General features: G+C 34.8%; 1 protein-coding gene and 1 long non-coding RNA gene across 6 annotated transcripts in view; one reads left to right on the top strand and one right to left on the bottom strand.

Annotated features, from left to right (window-relative positions):
* Nucleotides 1-1,623: 1,623 nt before the first annotated feature.
* The window catches only part of OPA1 (OPA1 mitochondrial dynamin like GTPase), a 79,831-nt gene continuing 64,475 nt past the window's right edge, over nucleotides 1,624-16,979 (bottom strand). For 4 of the 5 annotated variants that reach the window (XM_006200947.4, XM_015236586.3, XM_006200948.4 and 1 more), the window contains 2 exons: nucleotides 3,233-3,307; nucleotides 1,624-2,075 (listed from right to left, as the gene is read on the bottom strand). In XM_006200947.4, coding sequence (XP_006201009.1) covers nucleotides 3,243-3,307 — 65 coding nt within the window. In that variant the 3' untranslated portion in view covers nucleotides 1,624-2,075; nucleotides 3,233-3,242. The remainder of the gene's footprint in view (nucleotides 2,076-3,232; nucleotides 3,308-16,979) is intronic. The other variant, XM_072962874.1, reaches the window with a different exon arrangement.
* On the top strand, nucleotides 9,925-12,156 carry LOC140697581 (uncharacterized). Its single transcript, XR_012074752.1, has 3 exons — nucleotides 9,925-10,237; nucleotides 10,400-10,561; nucleotides 11,705-12,156. It is a non-coding gene; the product is annotated as an uncharacterized lncRNA (long non-coding RNA).

Here is a 16,979-nt window from a genome sequence, read left to right as displayed (position 1 = left end):
TCTTTTAATAACATCTGCATTTAATAAATACTTCACTTTCAGTGGGGCAGGGGTGGAGAGGCTTGGCATGCTTAGTCTGAGACAGCCATAAAGGGAAAAAAATATTAATCTATGAAAGAAGTCATATTACTGAGGGGGATGGGGAATATCTGGACTCTAATATGGGATTTCTAATAGTATTTTTTATCATCTATTTATATATTTAAATTACAAATACTGATCTCAAAGGAATGGAGATACCCGACCACCCCTTTCTTAAATTTATACAAAGGGTTGTGATAAGTACTGACTTAACATCAGCCTTTGCCTGGGGGGAATACAGCTGAGGGCACTTGCCCCTGTCCATAGCTCTCAGAAAGAAATACAGTCCTATTCCTTCTTCTTTAGAAATAGATCTGTAGTTGTAAAGTGGTTGTGTCTCATAACTGCAAAATATTAATTAATAATGCATGATGTCGGCTTCAGTGAGGGTGTTTGCCCACTGGCCAGCACTGGTTAGAGGGAGTTAACCAGCGACGTCATCTCCTAACCTTTGTACACAATCCTGGGGCGCTCCACCCCCTTCCTATCCCCCCCACCCAGGTCTAAAGGACACAGGAAATGTTTTCGACCACTCAGCTACCAAACAAAGTATATTGCTACTAGCTGCTTAAAAGTGGATCTACTTTTCTGATCAAAAAAAGTATGTCCTGAACTCTCAGTTTCTGAAATATTTTGTGATATCCTTCAATGATATGACTGATATAACTTGCATATTAAGTGTCAGATATTAAGAGAGATCACAATAAAGAATATATATTGATGGTAAATTAAAAAAAAAAAAGGTGTGGCACGGGAACTGTTACCAAAACATAATTCGAAGAAAACTTGAAATTAAACTGGAAAATAAAAACTGTCACACAATGGGCATTTTTATTAGAATAAAAAAGGCGTAATGAAATGGCAGCAAAGAGCAGAGTTAAATGAAAATGATATTTAAAGTCAAAAATGACTTTGCTTTAAAGTCCTTTAGCCAATAAAAAATATTTATGTAAAAAACATGAAAATGATGTGAGGATATTATTGTAATTGAACTGCAATGAATTAAACTTTGTATTTCCTTTAAATGTTCAGCACAGAGGAGGATGGTCAACATTATTCTAACTGCTGAAATAATTTCTATTTAAAAATCCAGTCTTATGAAAGAAAGCTTTTTCCTGAGGGCTAGTTGAAATGTTCGACAACAGTCTAAACAAAATGAGTCAATTGATTATTCTTAATCTTTCCTATCTCGAGTCACAATCCAATAACTCTGTCAACAGGTGAAAAAACACTGTTAACAGAAAGCCTAGCTCAATTATACAACAGCCAAATGAATGAATTTCAAACGGACAGAGAACAAAAACACCAACTGAATCAAACAGGTAAGCTGCTACTGACTTAGCCTGGGAAGGCAACTTTCTAAGCTGTCAATGAAGAACTGAAATCTCTTTTGCTGAATATACATGGAATTACTGTAGCCCAAATCGACCTATTTGAGGGTTTCTCTGTTAACTTGCTTTGTTTCACGTGATAAATAAATAAACTGAGTTATCACAGTCAAATAGTTTCTGGGCATAGAACATTATAGACAACAACTCAGTGGGTTACCATTATCTTATATACAATTTTTGATAGCCTTTAGAAAATTGCTGTTAAGTTTTATTTCAATACATCTAGCATTCTTTTTCTGGAAAAGAAAGTGACATCAAGTAACATCAGCTAGTGAGTTAGTTGAACTAGTGTCACCACAAATGAGACAACAAGCAGGAGAGCAAGTTTCTTATCTTCAAGGACTGAGCCTAATGGCCACACCACTTAAATTATCCCAATTTGTCACTTGGGTACAATAAAACAGAATGTTAATGTCATTTCCACTGTTCTTCCATTCAGAAGGCAGCTGATGTTTAAAGTGCCTCTAACACACATAAATTATTTTTTCCCATGACTTTATTTTATGTTTAGAAAGGTGGAAGAGCAGATGAAAAAAAGGCAGGACAAAAGACTTTGGAGTTTTCTTTCTTCAGATGTATGCAGAGGTGATTATGAGTAGGATTCTGTGAAAATAAACAGAATTTTTATTGATAAATTTAGGTCTGGGCAGACAAATGTAAAGTTTCGAAGTAAATGTTACTATTGCATGATCATAAAAACATTGAAGCTTAACTGTCTAAGTTTGCTAGCTTTATTAAATTCAAAATAGCCACCATAACAATATAACATAACTTTATCAAACGTGTATGAACCAAAAAATACTAGAATTCATTTCTTAAACAAAGTTAAAAACATTAAAATTGGTTGGTAGAAAGATTTTACATATAGCTGTGTTGGGTATAAACATCTTCAGCAAGTATCAGAAGTTACTCAAAACTATCAGGTTGAGGAACCCCATGCATCTTAAAACTGTCATCAAGAAACTATTCCTTAAAGATATTTGGTAACTTTTTTTAAGTGGTCAGAAGGAAGCAAGGTGACCATTTGGCCAGAATGATTCTTTTCAATGGATTTGAAAGGTACAGCACAGATCATCTGTCCAGTTCATAGACACATGTAGCAGTTCACAGAGCTGTAAGTCCCGAGGGCTGGGAAGAGTAGACACAGACAAGAAATCAAGGAAGTGGGGACTGTCTTCCTATACACAACCTGGCTCTGAGGACTGTCCCGCCTGCAGCTGGGACAGACACTCTGGCAGGAAAAGGTATGTTCCTGGCAGCAACGGTAAACAGAAAAATGGTTTATTTGAATGTTTTTAAACATAAGAGAATAAGATTAAGAGCAATTATTAAAAATTTTAGTCAAGCCAAATATAAAGCTTTGCAAGTTAACATACACATTATTATCCACTGAATACAAATCATGAGGACTAAAATAATGAAAGCTACAATTCAATTCTTCACTCACAGAAAATCTATGAGCCACCTGCATATTATGAAATATCTTAGCTTTGTTCACCTTTGTTCTGTTCAACACGAGTTCTAGAAGATACTTTTAGTTTAGCCACAAGGCAATCAAGTTATTCAAAGGGACAGTATACATATGAAACTTAGAATCTAGTGTCAGAGATTTCTTCTTTTTAAATTATTTACTTACATTAAAATTATTATTAAAGAGCAAGTAGGATATGGTTAAGTAGGATGATAAACTATTAAAGTAAGTGTAAAATATAAATTTTGTGTTTGGTCAGTACCAATGTAGTAATAGGACTTTTACTCACTTACTACAATTTATTTCTCCTGATGAAGAGCTTCAATAAAAGCATCAAGTTTTTCTTGAATTTCCCTAACTTTCTCTGTGGAGATAAAAAGAGGTAATAAATTAGTTAAAAACTAATTTATTTTTCAAAGGCATCACAAATCACAGGAGATGAAGGGTCTGGGATACTTTACTTTGGAAAAGGGGGGAAATTACCTCAGCACCACACACCATCTTATACCCAAATCAAGTTCAAATGGATTGTAGCAGTACCTCTTCACAATTTTTTGGAAAGGGGAGGAGGATGGAGGTTTGTGACAGATCCCCTTGAGAATCTAATAAAAGTTATGGATCCTTACACAGAAAAATCAAGTAGAGAGATATATATATAAAATTATGTATAGAATTTTAAAGAGTTCTCAGATTATCGAGCTAACCAAGGACTCATGGTTAGCAATATCTGGAGCAGAGGAAAATATAAAATAATAAAACCACTTTTTAAAATTAGAAGAGAATACATAAAAATAATTAAAAATTAAAAAACCCCCAAAAGATATAGAAAACAGACTTATGGTTACTGGGTCGGGGGGGGGGAGGGTATGGAAAAGGATAAATTGGGAGCACGAGATTTGCAGATACTAAATACAATATATAAAATAAATAAATAAGTTTCTTCTGTACAGCACAGGGAACTATATTCAATATCTTGTAGTAACTTATAATGAAAAAGAGTATATGTAAGACTGAAATATTACGCTGTACACTAGAAACTGACACAAGATTGTAAACTGACTATACTTCAATTAAAAAAAAAAAGAATACAGGTGAGTACATAACTGGTCTTCAATTGGGAAATGACTTTCTAGGCATAAAGTAATGAGAAAAGTTACCTATGGAAAAAATAAACCATGAAAAGGGCAAAAACACTTTAAAAAATAAAAATGTGCTTTTCTAGCTGTGAATGAAGAAAGGAAAGTTTAAAAACACCAGAGCCAATGAAGACAAATTTACATTATTTTATTTGATTTTGGGTTTTCATATTTATAGATGTTCAATTTCTCTCTGAAATACAAAAATTTTCTTCAAAATGCAAACTAGTCACAAGACTTGTCAATCTCCTAGTGCTAAAAACAGAAAAAGCCACGACTTATTTACTTCATTGCTAACTTAATCATGCAACTCTCATTTTAAAACACAGGTTATATTAAGCACAGTAACTAATATTTTGTCCTGTTAACATAATTTAACATGTTAGTGAAAATTATCAATTAAAGTGAAGTGACTCGTTCAAACCTGGTGATCTAGAGGCAAAACTGCAAAGCACTCTAGAGAAAAACCATATAAGATGCATTAATATTCAACATTTATATCTTTTACAGTCAAAAATAACCTTCAATTGAAGATATAAGTATCCCTTTTTACAAGTGAGCCAGCATTTGTGGTAAGTAGCCAATAAAAAGGGAAACTGTCCTTTTTATAAATTCTCATTAGCATGCAGGAACTTAACAAAGCCTACGATGGTTGCATATAAAGACCATAATGGCATCATCTTCTTTTCCCAGTAATTTAGCACTTCTAATTCTTGGTATTAGTCTGAGACTAACACACACCGAAAAAAGCGGGGGAGGAGGGGACCCCTGTTGTTTTAATCAAACTATTTACTGAGAAAATCTGATAACAGTTATCACAAAGACAGCATTAACTCCTTCTATATAAAAATTTAAGCTAGAGAAACTAGAAAAAATAATTTCAATCTATGTCTTGGAAATTCAGTCTGCACTTTTTGGTAGTCCGTATTTTTTTTTTTTTTTTTTACCAGCAGTCAAACCAGTAAACATACTTCTTTTCTCAAAGGAAAGCCACATTCTCATATTTAAAATTAATCCATCTAGTTGCTTAGAAATAGCTTCACTTATTTTTTTTACTAAATATTTAGAGAGTTCTAGAGATTATAGCTCATCAGTTGAAGAATTTTTAAAGGGGGCAGGATTAAGAGAAAAAGAATTTTTATAATTGTTTCTCATAGAATTTTAGAAATGAATGGGGTTTTTAAAAAATCATCTAGCTTAAACAACACACGACATGAAAATCAAAAACAAGTGTTTAGAGCCTTAGCAGCTCTCTAAACTTTACACTGGGAACTATTTCTACTTGGGAAAACGGTACTGTATGAAGAAAGGAAATTCCATTCTATCTGCTCCACGATCTGAGTAAAATCAGGCAGGACCAGCTCTATCCAGCTTTTTGCCCTGTCAGTGACCTCCATGCTCAGCTGGGCAGACTGTCTGTGAGTGGGTGGGACAGTAGCGTCACTCACACCAGACTGTTCAGAGCAAGATCTACTTGTATTGAAAGAGACCAAGGGCCACTCTGATGCAGGTGTTTGAATCTGAATCAAATTCAAATTCTTCTAAAATTTGAGACAAACAATGGTTTTCATATAGATGAAAGCTTAAAAAATGAATTTTAATATAAAAAACAAAAAACTGCCTTTCCCTTTAAAAAGCTGTTTTTACACAGTATTTTATGATCAGAGTAATTGTGATGAATGTATCCTTTTAACACTAAATTTAAAAACTAATTTCTTCGCTGGTTCCCTCACTTACACCATGGGCTTAATGGAGTAACATGGGGACACACGTGATACCTCATCTTTGAGAATAATTCCTTGCTTACTGTCTACTTATTGTAAGTCTGTAAGTGGCTACTACATTTTGGGTGATTACAGATCCCACATTTTATTTGGTTCTCACACAACCCTGCAGGTATCACTGCCAAAGACGAGGCCATTAAGCCTGGAGAGTCAGCCTTGTCCACATTCCTCCAATTTAGAGACACATATTAGACCTGTTACTGTACAGATTCTACATGTAGCCAAAAAAGTGTTTATTATTTCAAGTGTGCTTGTTATATGTTTCACCTTTTATGTGAAATAAGACATTCTGATAAAAATTAGGGAATGAAATTGTTATCGAACACCTCCTAAGTAGTTACATTTCCAGGAATGTCTAAAAAATGTGTAATATGCTACCATACTCAGAGGAACATTATTACTGTTTGAGGAGACCAGATCTCTCTACATTTGGAGAAAATCTTAGAGAATCATGTAAGAGCATGCAACTGGACCCAAAAGGCTCAGCGTCTTCAGCGTCTACAACACCTGACTCACTATGCATGTTCAATAAATACCTGATAAATGAAGTTCCCCAAAACATGGCACAGACGAGAAGGGCTGTAGGTTATCAAGAAGGAAAACAAACAAACAAACACGTGACAGGCTTTCTGGATGTTACTCCAGGACCCCAAGAGCTAGGGCAGGCTGGGAACAGGAGGCAGGGTACACGCTGACAACAAAGACTAAGGGAAGCCGGCGGGTCACCTGAACCACGTAAGCAACATGGGACAGAGAATACGCAGGTCTCACAACACAGTACGCGGTGAGGGCGGGGGTGAGGGTAGGGGAAACAACTTCGACTTAATTTTTGCACCTTATTTAAGAAGGGTAAAAGATGCTGACTACACAAGCACACAGCTTTGGAGAGTAAACTGATTCCATGCTTTACAAGGAAGTTATATTACAAATATTAAGCAGCATAATTTTCCATATTTGATTTCACTCATTTTAAGTTCTGATGTAAGTTTCCAGCACTGTCTTGTGTATTAACTATGCCATTTGGCTGCACATAAAACTGAATTATGCATAAAAATCAAGTTGGAATGTTAGCAACTAAAACTTTCTACTTTCTGATCCTTCCAAATTAATGTCTCAGTATTATAGTGTTTTCAAATCCTCAAATCTAACTGTATTTAATTTGTTCACCATTAGAAATTACTTTCCCACAGAATGTGTACAGATTAGCATGGCTAATTATAAAGCAAACTCTTTTTTCTATTAAAATTCTGTATTAAATATTTATAGCTAGAGAACTCTCATAAATTTGTGAATTACCTGATAAACTAAACCAGCTCAGGAAGGGATTAACAAACTGCTATTCCTGTTACACCAAAATAGCCAGCTCTACATGTAGTGAATACTGAGTCTACTTTCCATTCACCCAATGTTTACTTAAAAGATGAACAATTTCAAACATCAATTCATTGTGTTTCTTGATTGAGTCATGAATATTCCCATAATCCCCGACTCATAAACCGTCAGTCTGAATGAAGTTCCTTCTCTTTTTTCTTTTCTTCAGATGACTTGACACCCATTCATGTTCTGCGTCTCTTTATCTCCACACGAAATGATACTGCTACTCTCATTTTCTTTTTGAGTCTTCTGATACTTGCTCTAAAAGTCTCAAATATAGACTAATCTGTAATTAGGTTCTGAATACACTGTGAGTACCAAAAGGCCAAAGCCGGGAGAAGGTTCACTTCAGTGGTTAATAACAGTTTAGAACAGGAATAAAGAATCACACACAAAACACTACCACATGCACTGAAATCAACCTTTTAAAACTTTTGATGTTTTTCAAGAAAGCATAAAGAAAACGAGCTGCAAACTTGCTAATGGCAGTGTGCTTTAAACAAACCACAAATCCAAAGACCCAAATGCATCTCAACAGAACTGTTTTATAACATGCTGAGCACACATTTTATACAAGCTTGAGGACACCTTGCAGGTGAGATTTTGCTACACAAAGCTGTTCACTAAAGGACTAAACATTAAAGGAACACTTCTTACATCATACATGTTGTTTCTAACAGGCCTGCTTTTCTTTAGCCAATTATACTCTGCTCTTTCAGAAATTCAGTATTTAAAAGAATCATCTTAGGAAAAGAAGAAAACAAACAAAAAAGGGTGAAGAGACTAGGTTCAGAGTCTCAAAACTATAGTCAAGATCTTAGATTGAGCACAAGAAAAAATGTACACCTTTTACAGTTGAAAGGAAGAACCAAAGAGATTAGAGTCAAAGATACATAGCTAAATCTAACACTTAGCTTCTGAACCTTGTCCTGTAGCTTTTTTCCTACAAATAGGTATGATTACTTCTAACCAGACTTATTAATGAAGACCAACAGTATACTTCTGCTTGTTACAGAAGAAGGAGGCATCATCTCCTATGTCCTGAAAAGCTGTTTGAGACTAAGACAGTAATTTCAAAGCTGTGTGGGGTCCCAGACTTCTATGGGTCTGTGTAAAGGTGGTAATAAGAGTTCTCTGGTTATTTCCAATTGTTTCAAAATTTCAAATGGAATTTTTCGTTTGGGCTAGAATTATATCTATGCTTGTTAACGTTTATTTAGGCTGATTAGAAGATATAATTTTAATTCCATGTTTCAAATTAAAAATGTAAGTATATTGTAGCCAGATCTTATAAAACATGGGCTTCACAGGAGTATACAATATTAAAGGAGTGCTTGATGAAAAAAATTGTTAGGAATCCCTGGTCTAATGCCCCTAATAATCAATTGGGTATGATTTTTATAAAGATGAGAACATATTAACAGCTATATGATAACATGATCTGGAGAACTAAGTGTCTAGTCCCAGCTTTGCCTTATGACTGTAGACAAGTCACAGTCCTAGTTTATTTATAAAACGAGGAAATCTGTTCCCCAAAATTCAAAGCCCATATTACTTTAAAACTTAGGACTGAAATGTTCTATTCTAACTGATCATGTTTTAACTGCATCTTTAAAAACTTGTTAATGGTCTTTTGCTTGTTCCTTAGTATCCTTTTATGTGATGTTAAGCTCCTAGTTAAAAATGCAACCACAAATGATAATATTATTCCCACAGGGTTACATAATTCATTTTAGAAAGATCAGTTTTACAATGTTTCTTCCAGGAATCAATGTGGGACTGCTTGTATGAATTACCTACTTACCAAAAAGTCTGTCATTTAAAGTCACTCAGGCCAGCACAGAACTTGCTATATAATCGATGTCCATGAATATTCATTCTTTGTTCATTCATTTATCGTTGAGTGATCTAACTTAACCAATACCCAACCCAAACATTCAAGATGAGCATTTAAAAATTTGCTATTTCAGACCCTAAAACAATGTGATTCAGAAAGAAAGCTTCTACAGGAGGGTCTGTGAAGTAAGTTATAATTTGTATCTGTTGAATGTGTAAACAGCTCAAAGTGACTTGTGGATACATTTAGCTTTTTTTTTTTTTTTTAACTCCTTTAAATGTAAGCATTTCTATTGGGCTCCCTTTGGCTAATACAGTCAAAACATCTTTAAAAAAATACTTTCTTGGTATTTTGAAGCCTATTCTCTAATAAAAGACTTCAGTGTGGATGATCAGAGTAGCAGTCAAATACTTAAGCCTTTATATTGGTTAGGCCCTTAAACTTTCATAAATGGATGGCAACCCTCATTTCAGCTCAGTTATTAATTTTTATGGACTTGTCAATAAAGAATAGCACCATTCCAGGTGCTTGTCAATGTTAATCAGTGTGAAACTGTGAACTTTCTGCTGCCTGATACTTCTTCTAAAAGACTCAGCTGCAAGAAGAAATCACACTTATGGACAACGGTATAGGGGCTATGTGATTCATCTATTTCTTTAGATATCATATAATTTGTCTTTAGATAAGCCAAACCAAACAGCCATGCATTTGGACTGCATCATTTTGACTTAGCCAGAACTGCTTATGTTATTGGCCTACACTGAGGAGCATCACAGTAAGAGCCCCATGAATTTTATGATTATGTGTAGTCATCTGATTTACTACATCATAGACTCAGTGTTTGTGAGGACTCATGACATTTCTCTCAGGTGGGTGTACTGGGAACAACTATATTTCAACTAAGCCACTGCTGTGCTGTTGTCTGACAACATGTAGCCACCATAATCATGCAATCAACTTTGTTTTCCATTTTGCATCAGCTGCTGAATCCAACTCCCTGTGAATCTGAGTCCCCCTAAAACCAAGTTCCCCTGCAGTTTATGATTAACCTCTATCTAAAACTTTATCCCCTTTCTTGACCCGTCCCTGTTCCCCTCAGGATTGAGGAATATCAAAGAAAAGGGGGGAATGAAACTGAGCAGGGCCTTGTGGGGCCCTCCCAGGTACAAGGCCCTCGTGTTCCCCACTTCTTGTTTGACCCTTCCTGAGTCCCAAAGAGCAACGTCAAGGAGTCAGTGATTAGAACAACAGAGTCACATGACTCCTAGTTCCTCCTGAAGGGAGGCAGATAACAATCTGATGCATTTCTCTGGGTTGTTCTGCAGAAATTAAGACCCCCACCTGGTGGAGGATGGTGACCATTGACTCAACACAAGCCCGTAGACCCCAGAAGGGCTGGAACCAGAAGGCTGATGACTGAGATTCCTGAAACATTATCCTGTTACCTCACCACCAACCAATCAGAAGAATGTCCACCAGCTGATCAGGTACCCTGACCCTCAACCCTAATGGCTGCCTTTAAAAACCCTTCCCTGAAAGTCATCCGGGAGTTCAGGTCTTTTGAGCATGAGCTACCTGTTCTCCTTGCTTGGGGTCCTGCAATAAATGCTGTACTTTCCTTCACCACAAACCTCTACCAGTTGATTGACTTTGCTGTACATAGGGCAAATGGACCAGAGTTTGGTTTGGTACCATTATTAGGAAGTTCAGGGCTAAACCTGCAGCTTACTTAGACCAAAGCACACGGAACACTTAAGTACCAATTTTATCCCAAGTTTCATGCTATTTCACTTGCCTGGACTTTTTCTCTTCTCTTCCATCCAGCTTTTCCACCTAAGTATTTTACCTTTTGAATAGTGTAGATCTTTGTAAACTGCCTCAAATTGTTTTTGTGATAAGGCAGGGAATTTATAAACTAACAAGCTAGTTTGTAGAAGATATACCACTAGGTAGCTGATTAATACAATATACTATAATATTCTAAAATGGTCTTTCTACACTGGTAATGTTTTTTAAATCATTAATTTAAGAACACTTTGGGGGAGACAACATTTATCACATTTAACCTTTTATGAATAATCTCTGCATGGGAGGGAAAAAATTATCTGTATTTCGGCTCAATTCTTGGAAAACTCAGTGATATAAATATCTATACTTAAACTCTTTATTTTCAGCAATAGAAAAAATCATAATTTTTATGGAATACATGATCATCTTCTTTAAAATTAGATTCCACTGTAAGATTATAATTACCTCCTGTGAATTATTTTATTCTACATCCAGTACATAAAATGTTCCACATTCATTATATCTATCAACTCAAATTACAATGAAAAAACTACTTAGAAGTTATTTTACATGCTAACTCATTAATGATAGGCTGATTTTTCTAAAAAAAAAAATACACAATTTCAAAATGAATACATTTTTCCCCCACAGAAAAACCTAAACATCAATAAAATTTAAAAGCTATGATATAGGTAATTAGTTGGGAAAGCTAAAAAAGTATTAACCTTATCACCAGTAAAATATTCAGTCCCAAACTGAGAAGGTTTTAAAATAACACATCATTTTTTCTTTTCTATTTTCCTCTTATTCTTAAAAACATATTTTATTCTGAATTTTGTTAGGAGGGAAGTTGAAACATTTTAAGAAAAGGAAAACCACCCAAGCAGCTCTTAAAGAGACAGGACATCATTTATCACCTGCAAAGACAGATTTATAAGAAGAGGGCCCATTCTGTTCCTTTAAGACTGCAAAACAGATGGGAAGAGAATGGACAGTCAATGGGACAAGAAAACACATGGGAGGTGCTGCTGTATGTATGTTCCCAGCATAAGAAAGAGGTCAAGATTGTAACTGCATGACTGGGTCCTGGAAAGGGTCTTTCTTCAAGCTGTTACAAAGACAAACGCTGTTCCTCATCCTGCTGTCAAACTGTTATAAATATTGGTTTGTCAAAAGACCTTCAGTGCTGAAGCTCTCAAAAGGAGGCATAACAGACGAATGAATCATGAGAATGATTCTTAAACAGTCAGCTCATTAATGTAATTTCAAAAGTAAAAGAAAATACTACAAGAACTGAGGATGTAATTCTGATTTATGAACAAACTAAAAGTTTATGGGAAAATTATGGAATTAAAAGTTGCAGGCTTTAATAAAGTTATGAATTAAGTGTGATGAAAAACAAAAATGAAATACAATTACAGCTCAAATAAGATGATGCATTAGGACAAAGTATTATTAAACTTATCACCCAGAGAACTAATAGACATTTGTGTTTTGTTAAAGCTGATTTCATAGATTTTCAGTTATTTCTCACAACAACCCACAATTTCTCACAGTATCAACCCTGTTGATAGTGATGAAGAGGTATCAATACTGATATTGGTTCCATAAGTTAGAATAAGGCTCAAAGAAATAAAATAACTTCAGAATTAATTTCATGTATTCACTAATTTAGAAAAACTCCTTTAAATTATAAGTCACAATTTCTTTTTTTATAGAAAAGGAATAATCATAAAATTGAAATAGCAATAAGAATGCATATATTTATAAGCCTACGTTATCTTTTTTTGAAGAATGAAACCATTACATGTCTATTTTTTTGAAGAATGAAACCATTACATTACAAATTTATTGATGCAGATTCTAAATTAATTAATTCAGCTAAGAGAGTGGGCCCTAAAACTAACAGATTGGAAATAATGTAAAAAAGAAAGCCAAATTATATGAATTTTGTTATCTATGGCCGCCCACAAGCACAAACTCAAAGACTAAAGATGAACAGAATCCCACATAAATCTAAAAAGATACTATCTCTAACACAAGTTCTTAGCCTCAGCTTTGCCATAAATATTTATATAACTGGCTAAATCATTCTCCTCAGTGAACATCAATTTCCCCATCTGAACAATGGGGATAATAACTTACAAGCCTCATAAGCCTTTACAAGGCAAACATAACAAACTCTGTAAAGTGCAAAACTCTATACAAATTTAAGGCACATATACAGAGTTCCAAGCAGGATTTGGATTCCAAAGCACTAAATGACGCAGTTATATGAGAATACTTTCTATTCCCGAATGCTCGCCTGGCTTACTCACTGCCTTATTGATTGTCAGCAATCTCAAAACAAAACAAAACAAATTTCAGGGGAAGTGAGAATGAAAGATTACAAAGTTAAGAAGACAGTGGATGGTTTAAAGTAGAGGCAGCAGCCAAACATTCAAAGGTTTTCCTGTGTAAAAGAGAATCATGATCAAAAGTAGTTAGAGTACATGGAAGACTCAATCCAATAGTTTAAGACAGGAGCGACCTGAGCATTTCTGAAGAGAGGAGAGACAAAATGAAGGCACAGGCACACACAAAAAGTGCCAGGGTCCTGAACAGAGGTGGGGATTAACTTTAAAAGCAGAGTGATTTTTAGTATATGTTTTGCTACAATATAGCCTGACCTATTTAAAGTAATGGATACCATAGGTTTTATTTTTACTAATGCTGCTTATTCATCTCAGTGAACCTTTTTGAAATAACTTTGTATGAAGAAAAGGAAGAGAAATTTAGCCTTCTCTGATAGATGAGAAACCAGAAATACCAGCAATGACAACAAATTGAGGAGGAAGCCAATCCAAGATCTCTTCATGAAAAAATATGTCCCAGAAATGTGACAGAAATTACGTGCCTAAGATAACATTAAAATTTTTGTTAGAATACAATGTTACACTGGTTATCTCTGGGCAGTGGCAACTGTTTAAGAAATTTTGCCACCTATATTTCCTAAATTTCCACAATGCATATGGACTAGTTCCATGATAAACAAGATTAAAACACAAACACCTGAAGTTCTGGTAGCGCAATGATGTGGAGACAGGTACACATGACTCAGAATATGAAAGTGACAATAAAAGGAGAGGCCAAAAAAGACTTGAACTCCTTGGCCAGAAAAAAGATCTACCTGAAGTGAATATATAAATAGCAAACTTCATTCTACAACTCAAAATACTAAAACTAAGGAACAGATGAAGAGCTCTTCTAAGAGAAATTAAAATGGACTATTTCCATACGCAGTAGGTAACAATAAAGCAGAGAAAATCTATTATCTTAAACGGGCTGTACAAGCTTAAAAACTTCACTAGTTCAAGAAAGATTTCAGTTCATCCACAGATGACAGATTCATGAAGGACAGTTACTGGAAATGAGAAGAATTCAAAGTGAATTCCAATCATGAAGGATGATGCAATGATGAGCAATCACTATGTGGCCCCATGAAATGTCTCCTGGTGTCACAATCAGCAACAGGTTATTTGGGAAAATACTCAGTCACTTTTAAGAGTGTCATATCAGGAATTAGCTTTATTGTTTCTATGAACACAGTAATTAAGAATATGAAATTTTTAAGGTAATTTTTTTAGGGTTTATTTATTGCTTACTTGATTTATTGACTGAAGTACAGTCAATTACGAGGTAATTATAGATTCTGCTCATTTGGGAAAAGTTTAGAAATATATAAAATGGTAAATAAATAAATAAATAAATCCTTTCGCCTTTATTAATCCTTCTCTCCAACTATTCTGAGAATATTACTTCACAGAAGTTACCAGTTCAATGTGCATCAATTTGTCCTTCAAGATAGTTCTGTTTTTAAAAAATTTTATTCATATCTTGCTTAATTTTATTTTTTAATATAGTTTCACAGGCAAATGGATTTGTTCTGTGATTAGATTTAATTTTCAAAGACTAGATTCCATGTTTTCCATCTTCGAATGGAGAGAATAGCTAAAACATAATTAAAAAACAAAACAAAGTTCAATCCCAAACATCAAGATATTATTTCATTCTAAACTCTCAGTAAGGGAGTGGTTAGCATTAATAAGAAAAAAAACCCCTTAATTTCTAGCTTTAAATATGTGCATTAGCTTTTTTGTACATAAGAATACATACATCAAAATAACACACAAACAGAACCTACTTTAAAATGATAAAAATTCAATCCATAAATTATTGAAGAGCACTTTCTTATCTTTATTCTTACTTTTAATCAGTTAAAATGTGAATTTTAAGGAAAAAGAATATACTTGCTAGTAAAGCCCTGAGTATCAGTAGCCTCTGCAAGATCACAGAGAAGTAAACAGCCTTTTAATCTTGTTCCAATTTATCAATATCCTTCAATGTTGTCTTTAAAAAACAGTCTTAAGGCATGAAAAATGTGCTGGATTCCAAAAGCCCCATTTTGAGTCTGAATTTTCTCATCAATAACCCAGAAAGCACAGCACTCAGACTTATCATGTGGAATTCTGCGTGTAAATGACTGCTTCTCTAACAGAGGACTCTCCCTGAGGATTACTTTATTCTTTGTGTCAACCCCTACTCTCTCTCTCTCTCCCTTTTTTTTGGCTACAACACAAAGGCAGAGTCTACTTCATCTATGTAGACTCAAGGTAAAAATAATCCTTCACTCTCTTCCTTAGCTGCTTTATCAATTTCACCTTGCTATGAAAAATATTTCATAAAAATACAATTTAAAAATTCAATCACTTTTACTGTGAGATGCTTTTAAAGACCTCAAACACTGACAACATAAAACAGGAAGAAGTTATTTATTTTGTAGTGAAGGAGAGAAACATTCTAATCTTCATTTTTCAAATATATTCATTTCTACTAACCATTCCAAAAGGTACATGAATGTCAAAGAGAATAAAAATATTCCAGTCAACTTCAAAATACCTTATAAACATTAAAAAAAAAAAATAAGAGTTTCGGTGAATTGGGTGGCAGTTAGGATTAACAGTTAGGACACCACTGGTGACCGAAAAAGAAGTGGTTCTGCTAGGGATGAAAGCTAGACTACAAGGGGAGAATGCAGCAATTGCAAACTACTCTGCAAGAGAAATGAGGTGGGAGCTTCCTGGCATGACAGAGCGGAAGAAAGATTCCTTAGGATGAGAAAGCTTCCTTCTCCCTTTTTTTTTAAGTCATGAGAAGGGGGCTAAAGAAGAGTCTGTATTAAAACGTCATAATCAAACATTCAGTGAACACATATAATACATGACACATGAAGTGTGGTGAATTTATGAAAGAATCAAATCACTCTGGCAGAACAGATCAATCACAATAGACACGAAAAACTTTTTTTCCTCAATTGGTTATTTTGGTTGATCTGCAGTTGTCTATAGTGGGAAGCCTGCCTTCTACTCAATTAAACAACACTGGCAGTACCTGAGCAAGATTTCTAACCACTGAAGGAAGGTAAATAAGCAGGGAGTAGGAAAAACACTAGTTGAGGACCAAGAGATAATGATGCAGAAGAAGCACAGTGAGAGACATTAAAAAAAGAGACAAAGGGAAAAGACTGCTGAGAAATGTGCTAGAGGCTGGGAGAGATGAGAATGCAGTACTGAGGTTCTATAATTATTGGTCAAAGACACAGTAACAGTATTTCGCCATAAAAGATCCCACAGGGCTTACGGTTTTCACAGTTGCCTAGGTACCTAGAATTCGACAACTCATTGCTCCCCTCTTCTCCTTTTAATCTCTTTAAAATTCATTTTCTTTGCTTATGTCTACAGAAACAAAATGAACATGCTACTATAGATATAGCTTAAAAAACACATTTTCAACAGTCACATTAGATATCAGACTACGAAAAGAAGATTCATGTCAATTTTATCTCAATTGATAAAATGACAGGTTATACCGCTGTAAACAAGGCAGAACTCTCTAGAGTACTGGTTCGGGGGCAGGAGGGTCAGGGCAGTGGTGCATGGCAAGTGTCAGCTTGGAGGTTGGTCAAAATATGCATGCCCGAGCTCTACCTCTGGAAAAAGAGTTTTCTCCCTTTTCTATAATTTTAAGTTCCAGATTCTGACTATAATAATCTTTTTAGGATAATTTTCAGTCTTGCAC

The sequence above is a fragment of the Vicugna pacos genome, chromosome 1 (assembly GCF_048564905.1).
Source record: "Vicugna pacos chromosome 1, VicPac4, whole genome shotgun sequence".
In the NCBI taxonomy this organism is placed as follows: Eukaryota; Metazoa; Chordata; class Mammalia; order Artiodactyla; family Camelidae; genus Vicugna; species Vicugna pacos.
The sequence above is the reverse complement of the archived record's forward strand: the minus strand, read 5'-3'. Positions and strand labels throughout refer to the sequence as shown.